This window comes from Watersipora subatra, chromosome 1, assembly GCF_963576615.1.
Source record: "Watersipora subatra chromosome 1, tzWatSuba1.1, whole genome shotgun sequence".
Lineage (NCBI taxonomy): Eukaryota > Metazoa > Bryozoa > Gymnolaemata > Cheilostomatida > Watersiporidae > Watersipora > Watersipora subatra.
In genome coordinates this window covers 67714249-67737353 of record NC_088708.1, presented here as the reverse complement: position 1 = coordinate 67737353, position 23105 = coordinate 67714249, and the positions used below count along the sequence as shown (strand labels likewise).

The 23105-nt window shown below is 37.2% G+C and overlaps 1 protein-coding gene across 1 annotated transcript in view; it reads left to right on the top strand.

Annotated features, from left to right (window-relative positions):
* LOC137394250 (vacuolar protein sorting-associated protein 16 homolog) overlaps positions 1–23093 on the top strand; it is a 28679-nt gene extending 5586 nt beyond the window's left edge. Inside the window, exons 5-20 of the mRNA XM_068080975.1 lie at positions 6706–6853; positions 7418–7536; positions 8090–8212; positions 10783–11011; positions 11114–11190; positions 12234–12359; positions 13065–13192; positions 13733–13871; positions 14592–14726; positions 19049–19157; positions 19309–19409; positions 19520–19624; positions 19745–19822; positions 20190–20356; positions 22649–22852; positions 22950–23093. Of these exons, the coding sequence (XP_067937076.1) occupies positions 6706–6853; positions 7418–7536; positions 8090–8212; positions 10783–11011; positions 11114–11190; positions 12234–12359; positions 13065–13192; positions 13733–13871; positions 14592–14726; positions 19049–19157; positions 19309–19409; positions 19520–19624; positions 19745–19822; positions 20190–20356; positions 22649–22852; positions 22950–23091 (2130 nt within the window). The 3' untranslated portion in view covers positions 23092–23093. The remainder of the gene's footprint in view (positions 1–6705; positions 6854–7417; positions 7537–8089; positions 8213–10782; positions 11012–11113; positions 11191–12233; positions 12360–13064; positions 13193–13732; positions 13872–14591; positions 14727–19048; positions 19158–19308; positions 19410–19519; positions 19625–19744; positions 19823–20189; positions 20357–22648; positions 22853–22949) is intronic.
* Positions 23094–23105: the final 12 nt, after the last annotated feature.

Here is a 23105-nt window from a genome sequence, read left to right as displayed (position 1 = left end):
CAGTCGTACGAAGCGAACTGAATTAATATGTGTAGTAACGGTAAATAAATTATAGAGCGGTCTTTCTTTTTCCATTCGGTCGAACGAAGCCAACCGAATTAATATGAGTACTAATTATCGTAATTTCGTAATATGGACTATTAGCTGCTACTTTTCTCTGACGATTTGAGCCAAGCGGCTTATATAAAGGTGTGGCGATTCTGTTGTTTTTCTTTCACCGCTCGAGCGCATTAACCGAAATCCCCGGTTAGCACGCTTTTTAAACGGCAAATTTTCTGTCGTGTTAAAAACACCTTTCCTGAGTTCTGCGGCCTATACAAAGGTGTCTATACAGCTATACAAATGTACTATTTATTAAATAAAATAAATTAACGAGTAGTTATTTACATGCAATTAATATTTACTGCCAACGTGTACCGAAAAGGTCACGTAAACGTTTGTTTCTTGGAGCCACTGGAAAAACGCATTTCTCACCTACTAAATTTCCACATCAAAAAGGTAAGCGTTTCTTATACGACGTTGTATTGTCTATGAATTGCCACATCTCCACTACTTAATAACGTTGGATTTGCCGCTGTTCGTGATAGTGGGTCATGTTCATTTCCTTCAGCAGCCGAGTTACTAATTTTTTTCCAGCTACGAGTAGGCCTACTGTAACTTACTATTACAGAACTTTCACGAGTACTCCCGAGGGTTGCGATACGCTATTGTGAAAAAAAAGAGAGCAGCTGCTATCGACTTACTGTCACCCTGCATCAGCCATGACCAGCTATACGTCGCCTGCTCAAAAGTAGGCACACGCCGAAAACTGTTTCTTCATACGCCCGACAGGAAAACTAAAAATGTTGTCTATCCGCATGTGTTGCATTGAACTAAGGGAGAGAGAGAGAGAGATAGGGAGAGAGAGAAAGGGAGAGAGAGAGAGGGAGAGCGAGGAGGAGAGGGGGGGAGAGAGAAGGGGAGAGAGAGGGGAGAGCGAGGAGGAGAGGGGGGGGAGAGAGAGAGGGAGAGGGGGAAGAGGGAGGGAGGGAGAGAGGGGAAAGAGGGAGAGAGGGAGAGCGAGGAGGAGAGGGGGGGGGAGAGAGAGAGGGAGAGAAAGGGAGAGAAAGAGGGAGAAGAGGGAGAGAGAGAGAGAGAGAGAGAGAGAGAGAGAGAGAGGGGAGAAAGGGACAGAGAGAGGGAGAGAGAGGGAGAGCGAGGAGAAGAGGGGGGGAGAGAGAGAGGGAGAGAAGGGGAGAGAGAGCGAGGAGGAGAGGGGGGAGAGAGAGAGAAAGAGGGAGAGAGAGGGAGAAAGAGAAAGGGGGAAGAGGGAGGGAGAGAGGGGAGAGAGAGGGAGAGAAGGGGAGAGAGAGGGAGAGCGAGGAGGAGAGGGGGGAGAGAGAGAGAGAGAGGGAGAGGGGGAAGAGGGAGGGAGAGAGAGAGAGAGAGGAGAGACGGGGAGAGGGAGAGAAGGAGAGAGAAAGAGGGAGGGAGAGAGAGGGGGAAGAGGGGAGAGAGGGAGAGAGGGGAAAGAGGGGAAAGAGGGAGAGCGGGAGAGCGAGGAGAGGGGGGGAGAGAGAGGGAGAGAAAGAGGGAGAAGAGGGGGGGGGAGAGAGGGAGAGACGGAGAGAGGGGAAAGAGGGAGAGAAGGAGAGAGAGAGGGAGAGCGAGGAGGAGAGAGGGAGAGAAAGAGGGAAAAGAGGGAGGGAGAGAGAGGGGAGAGAGGGAGAGGGGAGAGAGGGGGAGAGGGAGAGAGAGGAAAGAGGGAGAGAGAGGAAAGAGGAAAGAGGGAGAGATGGAGAGATGGAGAGAGGGAGATGTAACTGCATATTTGGAGTTGTTTTACGGTATGAAAGCCAACTCTCAATAAACCTTATGCTGCCCGTGAATCTGCTCCTGTAGACGAGTAATGCAGCTAGTCTCTATATATAATACGACAAGTCTGTGCTTGGTTGTGTGTCCACACAATCTTTATATAGTATAGACATCCACAGGGCTGTGCAGAATCGCTTGGAAATCAACATGTATATGACGAACCTTTCAGTTAAGGCTTTAAAAATAGTTTTTCAAATTTTTTAAACTTTTTTAAAATTTTGTTTCAATTAAATTGAAACATCGTTACAAAGAATAATCTCTGTAACCTACCACCTTAAATTCTTGCGGATCCATTCCGTAATAGTTTAAAATGACATAATTTACTGTTTGTAGTGCTCTAGTTTGCTTTAAACAAATGACTCAATCATTCGTGAAAGTTATCCACAAACTTGTTTCTTTTTCTATTCTTTTTGGCGTAATTGTCAGTTTGACTTTTTTAACAAATATAAAATTCTGTGTTTTGTGATTCATAACTTTCCTTAATTGTGTTATAAATTTACTTGTACATCTGGAGCTCCCGAATTTTGGTAGTTCTTTGCCATTACCATTCATTACCGTTGCCTCTTAGTTGTTTATCTTTATATTTATCTCTCTGTTCATCTTAACTCATTAGACTGACATGAACCAATTACTAAGAATATATTTATTCATCTGTTAATCAAAACCTTATACTAGGCTTTTTCATTGAAGCAGAGAAAATGAAAGTTAGTGCTCACTAATTTTGTCTTGCGAAATATAGGCTGAAATATACTTGTATAATTTTTGCTAGAAATTTTCTCCTAATACCCGTTGTTAGTTGCTAATCATTACAATTGATTTCTACTCATTTTTTATGTTCCTTATTTGTGTTAAACTCATTAGACATACCTAAATATATTAGAGTTGTTTTTTAAAAATCATAATTTTACATTACTTCTCGTCCAAGTGACTGTTCATACATCTACCTAAATTAACCTCACTATACAAGTACTGTGATTAAACAAGTTTGTATGGCATGAATATATGTATCATATGAGAGAGATTGCCATGTAGACACAAAAAATTAGATGATATATAAAAAAAGTTGAAGATGAAACTTACTCTAACGATGAGGGGTATTTCAGCCACTGTTTATATGCATCTATTAGCTGCGCCTCCCGGCATTGCCTAGGTATTAAAGATTAGCTTATAAACAATGAGAAGTGATGAGAGTTGCCTACCACTTGCTATTAGCCTGGTATATAGATATACAAAAGCGGTAAAACAGACTACTACTTTAGATAGAACACTTTATTACTAATAGTTTCATGCTTGCTGAGAGCAATCTTGAGATAAATCATTTATCTGAAGATTGTTTTCAGTAAGCCTGAAACTATTAGTAATAAAGTGTTTTATCTAAAGTGTTATTCTATTTCACCAATTGTAATTTTCTCTCATTTGGTGCTCATTTAGTACTCTCTAGTTTTACGCTTTTATTCATATACGTCTATTCTATTTCTATTTACCTACAAATCTCAATGATTGTCTGTTCATCCGTCCAGTTACAGCGATAAAGTTTTAGGAATGAAAAATGCTCTTCAAATTGGATTTGAACTCACGAAGAATGCAAGTTTGCAAAGACACGCACTTAACCACAAGGCTAAGCCGTTAATGCCCATTGCTCTTACAACATACTGTATATCCTTTTTGCGATTGCACACGCTAAATGTGCACTTTATTATTAATTGATATTACTCTCTGCTTTTGTTCTTCTTTTTAAATATTTTTAAAAGCTAATTTTTCTTACCATTACCTTTTTTAATTTGTAATTTTCAAATTTCGGTTGTTTCAATTTCAGATGTGCCATTATACTCTTATTTCCTGTTTTGGTAAATCTGTGAAAGCTAAATACTTTTCACATAGACAATTGTATTATCTGAAGTAGGAATTGCCTCCACATTTTTTCTTTGTTCGGTTAAACAAAGTATCAGACAAAGAAAGTTCTATATCTCAATATTACAGCTGTACCAGTATCTAGAGGTACCAGTATCCTCCATCAAAACTTTGAGTACAATGAGCTTCTGCTGCAACGGTAACCTTTTTTATACACACATTTATACATGCACAAAAACACTTTTCATGGTATGAAGTTTAAAAGTTAGAATGGTAAATGTTGTATATATATATATATATATATGTATATAACAAGGCAACTCCAAACAAAAATCTATCACACTAGAGACGATCCTAGATGCAGACTGTGCAAAGATGCACCTGAGACCATCCAACACATCATCAGTGGATGCAAGCAGCTAGCAGGGAACGCATACACTGAGCGGCATAATCATGTCGCAGGTGTTGTGTATAGAAGTCTATGTGATGAGTATGGCCTTAATAAACCACAACACTGGTGGGAAGCTCCTGGTAAGGTCAATGAAAATGACCGGGCTAAGATCCTCTGGGACTTCTACATCCAAACTGACAAGCATGTCCTAGCAAACCAACCAGATATAGTGGTGGTAGACAAGGAGAACAAGAGGGCTACTATAATAGATATAGCAGTACTCAATGACTACAATATAGCCAGCAAAGAAAAAGAAAAGGTAGAGAAATATCTCCCTCTTGGAGAAGAAATTGAAAAATGCTGGAATGTAAGAACAACTGTAATCCCAGTAGTCATTGGGGCACTGGGCGCAATAACACCGGCGCATAAAATGTGGCTTGCCTAAATACCAACAGCAATCAACTCAGGTGAGTTGCAGAAAAGTGCGCTATTGGGAACAGCTAAGATCTTGAGGCGAGTGCTCAAACTCCCAGGTCTCTGGTAGGAGACCCGAGTTAGAGCAGAATTTACCACCCATACGGGGTATCCGGGGTGAGGAAACAAGTATATATTTCTCAAAGTATGTCTGTTGTCTGTCTGCATTATGGCTATAGCTATTAAAATCTTGGATTAAAAAATCCTTACGAAGAAGATTTGATCTCGGACGCTCCAGTTCACCAGTCCAACGCTGTACCGATTCGGCCATGAGACTGATAGACTCGCTAGGCCATATATGTCGCTATATGGGAGCAAATACCCAATGGCTTTGCGTACTATGCAGGGTGATTGCGTAATGTGAGCCGAATAGCTCTCATTAGTAAGCTTATCAAAGTTTTCCATTGGCAATGTGCCAGGCTAATAGCAAGTGGCAGGCAACTCTCATTACTTATTGTTTATGAGCTGATTTTTAATACACGGGCAACGCAGGGAAGCACAGCTATTGTTAAATAAAAATAAGTTTTGTGGGCAAACACTTTCTTATTACCATTATTACTCTTCTTATTACAGTATATATATACATACTGTATATATACATACTGTTTGTATACAGTATGTATATATACATACTGTATGTATACATACTGTATATATACAGTATGTATATATATACATACTGTATATATACAGTATGTATATATACATACTGTATATATACATACTGTTTGTATACAGTATGTATATATTAGAGCTGCACAACGATTATAAAAATTAATCGCGATTAATAACTGGTCTGAACCAGTTAATCTTCGATTAATCTTAGAATTAATCTAGCAAAAACTTGCATATTCAAAAAAAAATAGCGCAGCTACATATAAATTAATTATATTTGAAACAATTGTTAGTAGTAGTACATGTTATGTACAATGTACATAAGTTACAATGTAATAACTATTATGAGTATGAAAACTGTCTATGAGTCTATAATTAAGTCAGCCATGAGTTGAGGCAGCACAGTTTATTCCCATTATCTGATTAAAGAGATGCCCTTTTCCTACATACAATATTTCCAGCTTTAGAGAACAGCCACTCGCAGGAGACGGTAGTAATAGTTATTGTCTGTGACAGCTGGGGATGATTTCTGCGGTAGGATGAGAATTAATTAAAATATATTTTAATTATGATGTGCTGTGGTAGTAGGCAAATCCTTTCTGGCATATACTGTGCTTCGCTTTCTTGTTTACGCTTCCAACAACTTACAAAAATGCGCTACATAGGGTGGAAAACATTTGTCTGCTTTCATGTTCCAATAAAGTCTCAATCTTATATTACTAATATTCTGCAGCTGAAATATGATAGTGATTTTTTTGAAAAGTGAACATACATGTATAATTTACTTGAGAAAGTTTTTAAAAATAAACAAAAAATAGACTGTAAGATACGTATTAAATCTGAAATCGCTTTTGTTGCTATTACCTAGAAACATGTTCAAACAACTAACAACATAGCCGCTTACGGCTAGATAGGCTCGGTGCTTGTGCATTGTACAAACAAGTTTAATGTTAGCGACTCCCTTTGTGTTTTCATAGTTGATTGCAAAATAATTGTGGTTGTAATTTATTGGTAAGAAGTTGTTGCTTGTCATAATATTTATTTGTTAGTAAATTAAATGGTAGTAACCTGCTACGTTAGTATTACTAACGTATGGTACTAAACAGTACAAAGGAAAGGAACCACATCAAGATCATCACCTGGGTTGCATTTTAATTGAAGATTAATTGGCCCAACTCAGTTAATCGTTTATTTGTATTGGTCGAGTTAATCGTTTAATTAACGCAATCATTGTGCAGCTCTAGTATATATACATACTGTATGTATACAGTATGTATATATATATATATATATATATATATATATATATATATATATATATATATATATATATATACAGTATGCATATATATATATACCGTATATCATCATCTAGTATATCACCATAGCCCTATAGAGACTTTCCATTGCATTTTGTTCACTGATATATCTATCACATCTTTAGATTCAATACCATATTTCTTTTAATAATTTTATAATATTTATATGCTAAGCCCAGTTTGTTATTGCGGTTGCTGTAGGAGGCATCAGATTTGAAAATAGCTGACTGCAGAATATTTCCTTCCTTCTATGACACTGGCATCATTGTTATGACTACAGCCTACAGGTTTTGGATAAGAAGTGATGTGAATAAGGGAACTGCTGCAAGAAAATTGGCAGATATACCAGGTGCTTCCAGCTTTGCTTATTCTTATTCCCTAGACTTTCTGTTTTCTATGAGTCCACTCTATAAAAGTGAACTGGTCTCTTCTGTTTCTACTATGTACTGGTCTATCATATTTACTATTTTATACTAGTCTATCATATTTACTATTTTATACTAGTCTATCATATTTACTACTGTATACTAGTCTATCATATTTACTACTGTATACTAGTCTATCATATTTACTACTGTATACTAGTCTATCATATTTACTACTGTGTACTAGTTTATCATATTTACTTCTGTGTACTAGTATGTCATATTTACTACTGTATACTAGTATATCATATTTACTACTGTATACTAGTCTATCATATTTACTACTGTATACTAGTCTATCATATTTACTACTGTGTACTAGTTTATCATATTTACTTCTGTGTACTAGTATGTCATATTTACTACTGTATACTAGTATATCATATTTACTACTATGTACTAGTATATCATATTTATCAATGTGTATTAGTTTATCATGTAATGATGTTGATTGTCGAGTAGCAGAGAAGGGTTGCTGACTGTTGCAGGTATGGGAGCTCCTCCCTCCTGTTGGTCTGCTGTCGCTATGAATGGTAACATGTGTGCATTGGTTGCCAAGGACTCTCAGCTTTACCTCATTGATCAGTTAGGCCAGTGTTTACTGCAGGTACAGTGCTTACTGTAGGCCGACAGGTTTCAGCAGGTGCTTCACTCTGTAACCTTAGCTGCATTAGAATGTGAGCATAGGGATTAATATGTTATATCTTGGAGTTATATAGCGCATAGAAATTTCTATATTTTGCCTGCGCCAACGGTATGCATACAGTAGCTGGAGCTTTCATAGTTGACTAGTATATTGGCAGACCCATGGTCATGGATATTAATTACGTGTACAATTATTCATACTTGTGTTAAGGTGGTCGTGTGGTGCAGGTGGTAGCACGCTTGGCTGCAAAATAGAATATCTGAGTTCAATTTCTGCGTGAGGATATTTATTTTTCTAACGCTTTCACCACGGCTTTGAACTGATGGGTGGCCACGCCTCTTATCATAGTAAGGAATGTAGTAAAGGTTTCCATAATTTGTAGGAGTATGATTCTCAGTCTGGCATATTTACTTGTGTCTGTTACTGGTCTGTACTAGATTGTGCCTTAGTCTGAGTGTCTTTTAGTTGTGATCTCCTCGTATAAGTTAGCGATTCAAGTGAGTGATACTTACAGGACATAAGGATTACAGACCCAAACGTAGTGTCTTACACAGAAATAGCGGTGTCTATGAACGGCAAGTATGTAGCCTTATTCACAGCTACCGGCCTCCTGTGGATGGGCTCTGCTGACTTGCAGGTATTTGCTGACTCACATTCTTTGGCTCATTGTATGTATTTGGATTAGGTATTGCTTGCATTGTATGACATCAAATTATTTTCTACGCTTTTTGCTATCAACTGAAGGGATTAGTGTAGATGACAGTAAGCAAAATTAAATCTCGTCATTAGATTTTAAATAAAAAGCTTTGCGTGCGTGTTTTTGAAGTTGCGTTTATGTTTGCGGCATTTATATATATATATATATATATAAACACACAAAGTGGATGCTGCACAGTTCGTTACAGAGTGCTCAATGATAAATCAGAGCTAAATTATAAAATATGTATAGTGGAACTTCACTCTATAAGTTAAACATTTTATTACTAATAGTTTCATGTGGTACAATAAGTATCACACTCTTCAGATAAAATGTCTAAAATGAATTTCATACACCAGTAATATGCTGTTATGCAGAGTTAGATAAGCTGATAATTGGATGAGGGTACAGAAGCCAAAAGCCAAATAGTTAAGGGATACAATTGCGTAGCAAGAACTTAGATGAATGTCTGCATGATGATAATAGCTCGTTAAGTTTATTGAGGGTGCCTAGTAATGGTCTGTAAATTATAAAGACTTTCTCCCATAAGCATAAGTTACACTTGTTGGAGATAGTGTTGTATGCTTTAGCATGTCGTAGAGTTTTCCATGATATTGAGTAGTTGGTATTATTGTCCTTTAGTGACCATATATAGGCACTAGGCACCATCAGTAGGCACCCTTAATAAACGTAACGAGCTATTATCATCATGCAGACATTCATCTAAGTTCTTGCTATGCAATTATATCACTTAACTACCCTAGGACACTTATATTTCGCTAGTATTTAGTTTCGTGAGTAGCATACAGAGTAAAATTTCGCTGCAACTTAATTTCGCAGCTCTGATGAGTGCGAAAATATAGTGATGTGAAAATAAATGCAGTGGAACAAACATCATTAGATTCCTCAGGTCCAGTTCAATGGTACGAAATATTTTTCAATTTAGGACTACAGTACTTTTCGGACTATAAAACGCACCTCTATATAAGCTGTATCTGCTTTATTTTCCAATAAACGATAATAAAACAATACATAAACCGCACCTTTGAATAGGCCGCAGAACTAAGGACTATGCTTTTTAACGTGGCAGCAACTTTCCTGTTTAAAACGGAACAGTCGAGAACGGCACCGTTTCGTATTATCCGACGCTTTTTAACTTAGTGCCTAACGGGACAGTACCGTGAGGCATTGTTTCGTATTTTCTTTCACCGCTAGAAGTTACTAATTGGAGATTCCCGTTAGTGCGCCCTAGCAGTTAAAGAAAAAGCCACAGATTAGCCGCACCCTTATATAAGCCACATAGCTCAAATCATCAGAAAAAAGTAGCGGCTAATAGTCCGAAAAGTACGGTAGTTTTTATTTGTGAACCACAGGTAGAAATGTGTAGGCGATATCAACAATGCAATTTGATAGCTTGCTGCCATTTGTTTCCTGGACTATCAATGACATCAAGGTCCCTGACGCAGTGACCTATGTGGTACCGATATTAGAATTCAAGTATTTATAACACGCGGTGGCCATGGCTCCAGGTTGTTATTGCTTTGGGTTGGTAATAAAATTCATCACCACAATAATTATTATTCAATTTTATGACTTTCCCTATTAGACTGTCATCCTCATCAGTTACAAATTCAATGACTAAACTAATATCATCATCATCTTCCTAATTTGTCCAGGCTTTTCCAAAAAAACTTATTATCTTAATTTGTTTGGTCATGCTGCTCAGTCGGTGTATTAGCTATAATGAGTTTAGCAAAAGTTACCCAATGAGCCAACCACACACGAAACTTGCCTGCATTTCTAATATGACGATTTTATTGTGAATATCAATGAACAAAGTCATTTAATTTCGCGTTTTCGCTCGTTCGTTATGATAGTTTAGTTTCGCTCATGAAATTTTTGCGAGAGTATGCTGCCGCGAAAATGCGAAAGTTAGATGCCGCGAATACATAAGTGTCTTAGGGTATTTGGCTTTTGGCTTCTGTACCCTCATCCAATTATCAGCTTATCTAACTCTGCATAACAGCATATTACTGATGTATGAAATTCATTTTAGACATTTCATCTGAAGAGTGTGATACTTATTGTAGCACATGAAACTATTAATAATAAAATGTTTAACTTATAGAGTGAAGTTCCACTTATACATATTTTATATGTATATATATATATATGTAATATGTATATATGTTATATATGTAATAGGTCTTATTTTTTCACTTATTTTGAGTTTGATTTAGTCAAGTACTGCCTTACCAGCTTTCAGCCATGGTCAGTTTATCACGAAAATTAAATTAATGAAAGTTATAGTTTTTATTTCTGTTAGTAATTAATTTTCAACACTGCAAGTTCATGAGAAGTAATGAATTGAAAACTAAATATTTAGAGCCTAAATCATGGCAGAATGCTGGTCCTAAGAACAGTGTATTTGTTTGCACTGAAAGTGACAAAGGAAACCTCATTCAATTTGTTATCCTTTTTTTTATCGAGGCCCTTTTTCTGGTTTCTAGCGATGTTTCTGCGAGTATAACACGAGGAAAAGTAATCGCCCAACACAACTGAGCTGGTGCGGCAGCGAGGCTGTCCTGCTTTACTGGGAAGGAGAAGATGTGATAGTGGTTAGACCTCAGAGTGACTCTATCACCTTTCCATACGACACAAGCGTGTGCATTATACCTGAGATAGATGGGGCTCGTATAGTCTCCAACGACCTCCATGAGCTTGTCCAAAGAGTACCAGGTATTTTATTAAGTTGTTTGTATTTTTCTGTGTGTGTGGCGACTGGTCTGTGATATTTTAGATTTGTTGCTTTGTTACCATGAATTTTTATATTTTTTGTAGATGTAACAGCAAAGATATTTCAAATAGGTTCCATGGAGCCTGGATATTACCTATTTGAAGCTGAAAGGAAATACAAGGTTTGGCAATATTTTCTGACTTACCTGGAAGTTCTCTATTGATTTTGCACAGATTTTAGTAGGTTTAAACAGATTTGTCAGTAAAACTTAGATTAGACATCTACATACGTATATAAGCTATGTTATACCTGATATAGTCGTTATACCATGTATACTCATGGATAGGTCGCACTTCTTTTAACAAAAAATTCGTCATAATTAGAGGTACGACTTATCCACTGAACATGAGCGGTAAACTGCACAACTCTGTCACCAAGTTGCACCAATCCGGGATTGCAATGCCTCGGACATAATATATCAGTATTAGTTTGTCACGCATTTTTAAGCTTTCAAAGCCTTTCTTATGCATAAATATAGTACATACATTTATCAGATTTCTACCGACCTGCTGACCTGATGCTGCTAGAAATTCTCAAATTTTACCAGTATGTTAATCCCATTTCCTTTTCAAGCAATGCCACCAATGCACTTGTTGGGAGGCCTTGACCTTTTTATTAGTTCATGGCTGCATTTTTATTATCTTTGCTCACAAAATAGCTATGTTATGTAATCTAATGTCGTATCATATGAGTATGGTAGAGTATGGTTTAAAAGTCTATAAATTAAGTTTTTATTATATGTACCAGCTTTTATTACACCTACCAGTGGATCGTACTGGTTTTGGCTTAACTCAAATTATTGCGCGACTCATCCGTGCGTCATCAGCAGATACCCAAATTGATAATGGTAAAACCTGGGTGCAACCTGTATCTAGGTGTCACTTGTACATAGGTGCCACCTGTATATATGTGTCACCTGTATATAGGTGTCACCTATGTTTAGGTGTCACCTGTATATAGGTGCAACCTGTATATAGGTGTCACCTGTATATAGGTGTCACCTATAAGCAAGCATATATGGTAGGTACAGTAATTTACCTATACATTGTGGTTGCTTTGCTGTGTGTATTTGTAAGGGTTATGCTGCAATCTCTGCACATTAGCAAAGCGATGAACCATAGTTGTACTTTGCTAGAGTCTTATGCTTGTTTATGTTCCTTATAGCAACAGAACAAGGAGGCCAATGACTACATAGAGTGTATAGCTGACCAGATGCTGCTGGCTGTCGAGCAGTGCATAGAGGCAGCGGGACATGAATACGAACCCTCTAAACAAAAGGATTTGCTTCAAGTGAGCCTGTAGATAAGAAGCGCTTCATATCAGTGTTATCTCAAAGAGTCGCCCCTTATTATTATTGCTTGAGCTAAGGCCTTGATATCTCAGTTTTACGTACATGTAGTTATCTTTGGTTTCCATAGAGACGAGCATTCTGCTCTGCTAGTCACAGTTGGCAAGGTCATGTATGAACAGATTTGGTATTCGTTTATTGCAACAGACATGGTAGACTGAGATTATCATCGCATTTAATCAAACACAACTTCCTGTGTTATTTTGTCTGAACAAATAAAATTAAGCTTTGTTGTTTTGACAAGAAGTATTGTAGATTAAATGATTATGCTATACTGCAGTATCCATAAGAATAACGTTATTTGTGATAGTAATAATGATAGTACTTCTAACAATAGCAATTTGATCAATTGTTTGTTTCAGACCTTTTTCTTTTTCAAAGACTCCAGTCTTTCAATTTCGGTCATGGAAGGAGATAGTTTGTCCTGCAAACTGAGAATGTTCAACCTTCTGTTTAGAAAGTTCCTTTAGTTTTGCATATTTGGTGTTTGTCGTGACCCGCTATATTGACCAGTAGTAGCAGTACATGTAGTAGTCCGTTTAACTCCTTTGCGAAGACAATGCGTTTGATCAATGTTGATCATACCAGCTTTATCGTTGATTAATTTTTCTTTTTGACACGCGATTGCTCAATGGTTGGTGTTGAAGGCTGGTGCGTTTGGAAAATGCTTCACCAAGACGAGATCACCAGACCAGTTCTACGACATGTGTAAGACATTGAGAGTGTTAAACGCTGTCCGTGACTATACTATAGGACTTCCTCTCACTCACAAGCAGTATCCTTTATGCATTCATCTGTATGCAGTCGGGTTATCTCTGGAGAAGGGTTCTGTCATAAGTTGACTCACATTATTCTATTACGATGACTAAATCAATCCTGTGTTTTGCTAGCTCTGTTTGACCTATCACCAGACCTCATTTGCATTGTTTATATGAATATAATAAGCTGGTGTGGGTGTACAGACCTCAGCTTTACACACTAGTATACTGTTGGCTGAGATCAGGCCTACAACCCGATTCTTGTTAGTCATAGCTACCTAGTATGTCATATGATGTCATAGAAATACTGTTCAGTGATATAGTATCCCCTTTTTAGTCCCATTTTTTTCTGTTCATGGCTTTGTTATAATTACCAGCAGTTCATCTTCAAGTACATGCACACTATCGTGCATTATGGACAACTTCCATATTGATTAGCTCAGTTTCCCATAGTACTCCCTAGTAGAGATATTGATACAATCACTAGTACCAACCTGCTTTCTATGCATCTCTAAAGCGTGTTCATTCCATGAGTCTTTGTATCCTTAGCTGTTCAGGCTAGAATATCTTACAGTAGAACTTCTGATAGAAAGACTCGTTTACCGACGTCAGTATCTTTTGGCTAGAAAGATCTGCCAATATCTTAAACTCAAAGATGTTGAGAACAAAATTCTCGCTCATTGGGCTTGCTACAAGGTGAGCTAATCATGAGAGATCAATGACTTTATCATTAGTTTGGTGGTAAAATCATCTGGAGTCTCATAAGGAGTGGTGTATGCAAATGTTTACCAACTGAAGGCTACTTGGCTGGTTTTACGGCATCTCTAAGTTTCTAGCTAGCCATATAATATATGACTAGCGATATAAAAATACTAGCTGTGCTACCCGGCGTTGCCCGAGTAATAAAAAAGTCTGGACAGAAAATTGATTTGTATTTAACATATAGCAACATTTGCCGTTCTAACTTTCAAACTACATATCATGAGAGAAATGTTTTGTGTAGTTGAAATAAATTAAGATAAAAATAAAAACAACTGTAAAGGTTTTCAAACTTTGTCAAACAACTGTAACTGTCAAACTATTAGCCTGGAACATCGCCAATGGAAAATTCCATTAAGCTAGGCTTCTAACGACAGTAAGTCATGACTTTGCCTCTGCATTGTTGTCCAGCTACAGCTATTCTAATAATAGCTATAGTCGAAATGCAGACAAATATACGACATACAGACATACTTTGTGAAATGTATATGTAGATAGTAGTCACATATTTTTTGACTCAAAAATTGTCACTGGAAAGTTTAGGGATGCTTATACCAGCTTTTAGTGAAAACTGAAAGAGTATGTGCTCTGTTTCATAGTATATTGTGGAAGTCTAAAAAAGGAAACATGTCAACTGGGATATATTATATTGTGCAGGTTGAACAAAGCAAAGAGCAAGACCACGTGATAGCTAATAGCATACTGAAGAAGCTGGGAGAGTCATCGGGTGTGTCATACAGTGAAATTGCTATGAGAGCTATAGACAGGGGAAGGAAAGACTTGGCCATCATGGTAAATACTAGAGTATATTTGCTTATATGGGCAACCAGAGTATATTTCCTTATATGGGCAACCAGAGTATATTTTCTTATATGGGTAACCGAAGTGTATTTCCTTATATGGGCAAAGATTAGCTGGTCAGTCAGTCTGCCATGAGTACAGTCGCTCTTGCATCATCTGGCTTCAGATATCGACTTTTATGGTACTGTGGTACCTGATTTCTCGTAAAGAAATTGCTCTCCACTATTGCTCGTCTTCCATAGACTGGGTTTTTCATTGATGCTGTTGGAAGGTGATCTTCTTGATGCCACCCATACTCCCATGAACTGCAAAGGGGGAACTGGTATTTTCGCTCTGGTATGGCATACTTTCTTTGCTTCAGATAGGCATACCTACCCTTGCCTTCTCTTGTAAAGCCATCGTAAAGCTGATCTCTCAGTTTTGGTTCCACCGGATACATGTCATATATCTGCAGGTTAAATGTTATACATCTATAGATTATTGCAGAATACATATGTTTTATTTGAAGGATCTCTAAAGGTAAGGCCACACGTATCGTGTAATTTCAACTAATCTGGGAAATTCCATTCGTATGAAATTTCTGACCTGCCACACGGAGTTTCCCCACCACAGATTCGTACGAAACTAGCTTTCAACTAGCCAATCAGAACGCGGTGATAGATTGAAGCCGATTCCGTTTCAATCATTTGCTTCAGTACAAACATGCGCAAAAGAAAACGACCTTCAACATTCAACTAACCTTTTCAACCGACCAATCAAACAACGATTCGTAGGAATTTCTGACGTTTCGTCCAATTCAGGATTCGTTCATCGTGCGCAACCAACGATGGACGAATTCGTCCAAATGTCAATTCGTACAAATCGTTTCGTCCAAATTTCGCCGATTTTGTGAGAATTTTGTCTCGTGTGGCCCTACCTTTAGTCATGTGTCATACATCTATAGATCTATAGATTTCTGCGAGACACATATGTTTTATTTAAAGGATTTCTACAATATCATACATCTATAGATTACTGCAGGATACATTTCAATATTATCTCTTTGTCCTATATGGCTATTTCAATTTTTCCACCCATAGTTAATCTTCGCCATTCTAAAAGGCTCCCTTCCTGCTAATTCGTCTCATTCTCAACTTTTTGCTCTCTTCATTCGGAGCTGCTTAACTCACTCTTTGCACTGGCTGCTTTTATCTGCTGCATTTCGATTAGCTCAAATTCGCAGTTTTAAGCTCACAGTTTTCAATCAATTTCGCAAAAGTTATTCACCTCTAAGCTAACCCGTGTGAACTCATTTTATGTGCATAGTGTTAGTTGTTTGGACCGAGAGTCACCTTCTATCATCTCAAAATACATAGGATAGGGTTGGAAATCAAACCTCAATGAGCCAGTCTTCCATGAAAATTTCTGTTAGTCTGATAATGCTGTGTCAACCACTACTTAACATCTACCGTATGTGTATCTCACCTGTTTATTGCCAGACATACCACCGTATGTGTATCTCACCTGTTCATTACCAGACTTACCACCTAACATCCAACGTATGTGTATCTCACCTGTTTATTGCCAGACTTGCTTAGAATCTTATCGGCCCTTTCTAATGCTGTTCTATTCATAGACCTCTGATGCATGCTTATGGATTTCCTGCATGTTTTTCCCTCAGCGAAAGGTTTTGTGGGATCTATGGGTGGCAACTTCCTCACGTTCAGGTCTTTTATTGTGTTTCTCTCGAGCTGTTTTTTAAACATCTCAAATCTTCTAGATTCTCCTGAATATAAAAGCGTGGCTTTAGCAGCATTTCAACTGGTCAGCAATTGCAAATGGGGTCCGGAGTACTTTTTACTCGACTAAGAAGTGCCATAGTTGACATGTGGAAGATTGCTATGCTGGCTGCTCTCCAGCCGCTGTTCTTGAGCTGGTAGCAGTAGTACATTGGCCGTTATGTTCGTGTAAAAGATAGATGTTAGTCTGGGAGAGTTATAGTGTAAATACAGCCATAGTCGTAGTAGTTGCCGGAGTATAATTAGTAATAGATGAGCATATAACTAGAGATTGAGTCCCTGTATGATAGAAAAACCTTCCCTGTAATATGAGCCGTGTTCGTCTGTCCGTCCGCAGTTATGGTTAGGTGGAATAAGGTTGGGAAAAATAATGCAGCCTGACGGTGGATGTAGTATTAATAACTATCAATAAAATGATGTTTTTCAAACCGTCTACATTTAGCTTCGTAGACCAATGTGCTAACACCTGCGCCAATCAACTGCCTTCATGCATTTTGGAATAATTGTGCTAATAATTATTACACCGGGAGGTCTTCCACAGCGCACTGGACTGCCAAGATACTAGTACAGCTATCATCAGGTGGTCAGTCGACGTAGCCTTAGCAAGTGTAGGTATGAATTCCATCATAGACGAGAACGATAGGTTTTTAGAGACCCACATCAACAGATCGATAGCTTTAGGTATAACCTCAGTTGCAATCATAGAAGTGTAAATAGACATAACTTTAGAGAGAGTTAGGAGTTTCCTGGTAATTTTCAAGCTTGTTAAAAGTTTTCTACTGTGTGTATGCCAGTTCATTCTTTTAATAGGCTTGAATATATGTATTTATATACATGTGTGCATATAAATTAAAATAGTAGACAATACAACAATAAAATATGAATATAGCAAAGTAAGTAGATGTAAAATAGTTATGAAGGCAACCTACTGATTTTTCTTGTTTTCCTAAAGTTTAGCCTGTATGTAAATGTAGGAAATTTGAAATTGCTCATTGACACTTTTTGAGGTGGAGACGTTGTAGAGACTTTTGTTTTATATACTTACGCATAAACCTAAATAAAAATATTTATACATATTTTTTAGCCATGAAGGCATCCTTGAAATTTTCTTCTGATCACTTTTTGTGTCGATCACAACAATAAGTTGTCCTGTCACATGTCTATGTATATTGTATGCGTAAAGTTCTAATAGGTTAATCTTTGTTACAACAACTTTTGGAGTATATATAAATAGGCTACCTTTAAGATCTCCTTCCTTGGCTTGATTGTACCACTGCAGTCTCGCCGTGTTCTCCCTCTCGACTATCTCTGCCCATATTCGAGACTGCTGTATGCTGTACATGTTTGTCGCCATGTTTACCACTGATTACCCTCTTATCTCACAGTGTTTTCTTGCTGTTTGCACACAGCTGCATATAACATATCTCACATAGCCATTGCGTACTAGCAGCAGTGCCATCAACTCATCATTGTTTGATAATATTGTTAGACGCACTGTTCTTCCCCGCCATCATGGCTCTCACAGCGTCTGTACTTGCCAACCGTAGAAGTTCATCTGCTATAGCAAGATGTTAATTGTTAGTATTGATAAGCCTATCTCTCTACAATGTTTATGTGTTTGTATCTATATCTTTTTATTGCATTAATAATGATGTTTATGATTATATGTCAAAATAAAAATGAGAAGAGAGAAATGCATTATTAAGTGAGTTGAACAAAAGTGTGTTAAAAGTTAGCAATCTAATAGTATTGCGGAGGAATCGGGATATTCAATTGTAGGTTGTAGTAACAGAAAGTTCATACACTGAAACATATGATGGTGGATGTAGTATGTTGGTGTCATGGAATAGAGAATAATGTTTGTCATTTGTGTGGAAGGATAAATACAAATATTCAGGGCATAGTTTATGGACAATTTTGAAACCTGTAACACAAATACTGAATGATCAAGTTTGGAATAAGGCAATACATTCAAAGGGTTTGTGATGTGATTGATGGAAGTGTAGTGAGCTGGAATACAACATCTGTAGTATACAAATCTTATGTAGTTTCCTTATTTGATGAACATTGGTTATATGTTATATAAGTTATAGTAAGTTATAAGTTATAGTTATATGTGAAAGTTCAGGTTGTAACTGAGCGGGTCGTTGTTTTTATTTTAATTCATAATTTAGTAACAATCTTATCAAAGGATCAGTAGCATTTTGTGATTGTCACTGAAATTATTAAAGCTATCTTTAATAATAGAACAGAGAATATATTAGGAAAATTGATGAATAATTAATAAATTATCATAATTGGAAATTAATAAATAATAGTTATGCAATTATGCAAACAAAGTTTCCAAACTGTTAAAATTATTTTTTTAACGATTTGCTTATCGAAAATGTGAGAGAAATACTCTGTAGCATTTCCGATATATAATGTTGTAGCTTTGTTTATACATTTAAAGTTTGGCACACATATTCCATTAGATGTCACTTTTCAGTTTGTTTGTCCCCATTTAACTAGACCTACCGGTATGTTCCATTGTAGCTGCTCGACCATGACACCAGCGCAGCCAATCAGATTCCTCTGCTCATGAAGATCGACCGGTATGAGACGGCGCTAAAGAAAGCCATCGACAGCGGGGACAGCAACCTTAGTAGGTTTCTCTCAGGAAAAGCTGACTTTTAATTGCTTAAAACTTATCGTTAACTGACCTCCCTCGAGAATTTATAACATGCGATCTTCAATTGGTATTATTTTAGTTGTGGTAAGATAAAACGTTTCAAGATTGTTGTGTTCTTTTTTAGTTTATCTTGTCATATTTGAATTGAAGACAAGATTGCACACAATTGGAGAGTTCTGGATGGAAATTCGCAAATGGCAACCAGCTCTCAATCTCCTCATGAAGGTCACTCCCCTATTGACTCCACTAAACTTAGGCTATACCCCTGAACTGTGTTATCGTTCAATAGGTCTTAGCTATTGCGTAAATTGCTCATTATATTTATTGTATTCTAGTACTATGAGACGGAGAATCCACATTTGTTGGAAGATCTCTACCTTCAGGAGGATCGACACTTGGATGTAGCCAACTGCAGAGTCGTATCAAGTCTTGAAGAGCAGGTGAGTAGCTTAGCAGTTATCAGAATTGTGTGGAATTTTGATTGGCTGTCCGCTCATTTATCAGGAGGTGTAGTTCTCTAGAATTTCTATTGAGCGATACTCTGAATTGTCTGCCTTCAGGAAATTTCAGCCAGAAAGCAATTGCTAGGAGAGGCTCACAAAAAGTACAAGGAAGCGAAAGATGAGTGGGCAGCTAAGGTATGTGTAGCCATGGTGAACTCGGCTACTTCTGTGACCAAATTCAGCTCTAGGCTAAATTTCATTTTCTCTTTCTACTTCTATTTCTTTCTCTCTTTTTCTCTTGTGTGAATTCATCTCTATATCCCTGTGGACCTAAATGGTTTGATTGCGCAATTCAATCTGCAGGCCCTGATAGCTCCAACGCCTGCTTAAAGGTCTTAGCTGTTTCCAATAATACGCTTTTGATATTAATCACTGGAAGCAATTACGAATGTCAATGTGTTATTGAGAGTTTTTGGTAGCACATAATTGTTTTGATTAGTCAAATTTAAACGTGGAAATATAACTCTTGCTCTCAAAAAATGACAGGTTCGCTTTATGGTAGATAACAGAGGAAGAGATTCGATTGGTGGAGCGACAACAGCAGTTTGAAGGGCAGGGATTGTCCTGCCTACACAAGTCATTGCATGAAACAATGCACTCTCTGATCATGTCTGGAAATATGAAAGCTGCAGAGCAGATGAGAAAAGAGTTCAATGTACCAGAGCGGAGGTAAGAAAAGTTTTCAGCCGATTGAAATATTTGGCTAGTTTTACAAAAAACACTATTATATTGACTGAAAGTTCATATTTTCAGCAAGATTTATGGAAATTTGAGGTTGAGTAAAGATTCTTGCAGGTTTAACAAAATCATCAAGCTCAGCATTTTGATTTGTTTGTCATGTTTGCCCGACAGGTCTAGTAAAAGCTGATAGAGCAGCTTATCGACAGTTCTAGTGAAAGCTGATAGAATACCTTATTGACAGTTCTAGTGAAAGCTGAGAGAATACCTTATTGACAGTTCTAGTGAAAGCTGATAGAATAGCTTATTGACAGTTCTATTGAAAGCTGATAGAATAGCTTATTGACAGTTCTAGTGAAAGCTGATAGAATACCTTATTGACAGTTCTAGTGAAAGCTGATAGAATAGCTTATTGACAGTTCTATTGAAAGCTGATAGAATAGCTTATTGACAGTTCTAGTGAAAGCTGATAGAATACCTTATTGACAGTTCTAGTGAAAGCTGATAGAATAGCTTATTGACAGTTCTAGTGAAAGCTGAGAGAATACCTTATTGACAGTTCTAGTGAAAGCTGATAGAATTGCGTATTGACAGTTCTATTGAAAGCTGATAGAATAGCTTATTGACAGTTCTAGTGAAAGCTGATAGAATACCTTATTGACAGTTCTAGTGAAAGCTGATAGAATACCTTATTGACAGTTCTAGTGAAAGCTGATAGAATAGCTTATTGACAGTTCTAGTAAAAGCTGATAGAATAGCTTATTGACAGTTCTAGTAAAAGCTGATAGAATAGCTTATTGACAGTTCTATTGAAAGCTGATAGAATAGCTTATTGACAGTTCTAGTGAAAGCTGATAGAATAGCGTATTGACAGTTCTATTGAAAGCTGATAGAATAGCTTATTGACAGTTCTAGTGAAAGCTGATAGAATAGCTTATTGACAGTTCTAGTGAAAGCTGATAGAATAGCTTATTGACAGTTCTATTGAAAGCTGATAGAATACCTTATTGACAGTTCTAGTGAAAGCTGATAGAATAGCTTATTGACAGTTCTAGTAAAAGCTGATAGAATAGCTTATTGACAGTTTTAGTGAAAGCTGATAGAGCAGCTTATTGACAGTTCTAGTGAAAGCTGATAGAATACCTTATTGACGGTTCTAGTGAAAGCTGATAGAATACCTTATTGACAGTTCTAGTAAAAGCTGATAGAATAGCTTATTGACAGTTCTATTGAAAGCTGATAGAATAGCTTATTGACAGTTCTAGTGAAAGCTGATAGAATACCTTATTGACGGTTCTAGTGAAAGCTGATAGAATACCTTATTGACAGTTTTAGTAAAAGCTGATAGAATAGCTTATTGACAGTTCTATTGAAAGCTGATAGAATAGCTTATTGACAGTTCTAGTGAAAGCTGATAGAATACCTTATTGACAGTTCTAGTGAAAGCTGATAGAATAGCTTATTGACAGTTCTAGTGAAAGCTGATAGAGCAGCTTATTGACAGTTCTAGTGAAAGCTGATAGAATACCTTATTGACAGTTCTAGTGAAAGCTGATAGAATACCTTATTGACAGTTCTAGTGAAAGCTGATAGAATACCTTATTGACAGTTCTAGTGAAAGCTGATAGAATAGCTTATTGACAGTTCTATTGAAAGATGTTAGAATAGCTTATTGACAGTTCTATTGAAAGCTGATAGAATATCTTATTGACAGTTCTATTGAAAGATGATAGAATACCTTATTGACAGTTCTAGTGAAAGCTGATAGAATACCTTATCGACAGTTCTAGTGAAAGATGATAGAATACCTTATTGACAGTTCTAGTGAAAGCTGATAGAATACCTTATTGACAGTTCTAGTGAAAGCTGATAGAATAGCTTATTGACAGTTCTAGTGAAAGCTGATAGAATACCTTATTGACAGTTCTGATGAGTGTTCAATGACAACTTGCTTCACAAACTGGTGCAGAATAATGAAGGACACAATGTTCTTTTGACCCATAAATTGTTTCTAATAATCATTTTTGAGCACGTGTTCAGTTAAAAGTTAGGCTACAGTTTTCCACAGGCCAACCATTCGGTAAATACATGTACATCTTACAACTTTCTGGCAAGGCTAGTGTATTTAAGATTATGTGAAATTTGTTCCTTTTCAAATTATAAATAGAAATTTGCCAATAAGCCATGTGATCATTTTGCGAAATATTAATTCATATCAAAAAGTGATCTGGGACAGCTCATAATTAACTTTTACTGAGCTAATGATGGGACTTGCGGTTTTAGATATTGGTGGCTGAAGGTCAATGCCCTTGCCGAGTCCAGTAATTGGCTAGAATTGGAAAACTTTTCGCGCACGAAAAAGTCATCTCCCATAGGTTTTCGACCATTTGTCGAAGCTTGTGCAAGGTGGGGCAATCATCAAGAGACAGCAAAGTACTTGACAAGAATTGCTCCTGATGAGAAGGTCAAGTGTCTACTCAGCATTGGGTGAGTCAACATGGAAAGACTTACATTAATGAGATAATTTTTTGTGTACGTTCTAGTGTAGCCAATGTTGTCTGACATGCCATGTTTGTTTATCCAGCAAGATCGAGGATGCTGCAGAGCTTGCATTTGAACGACACAATGAGGATGAGCTGAACCTCGTCTTGCAACAGTGCACGATGGCTGATAGGGCTGTCTTTGACCGGATACAGAGACTTAAGCTACAGCTAAGGACCAGCTAGCCATTGAGCCATAT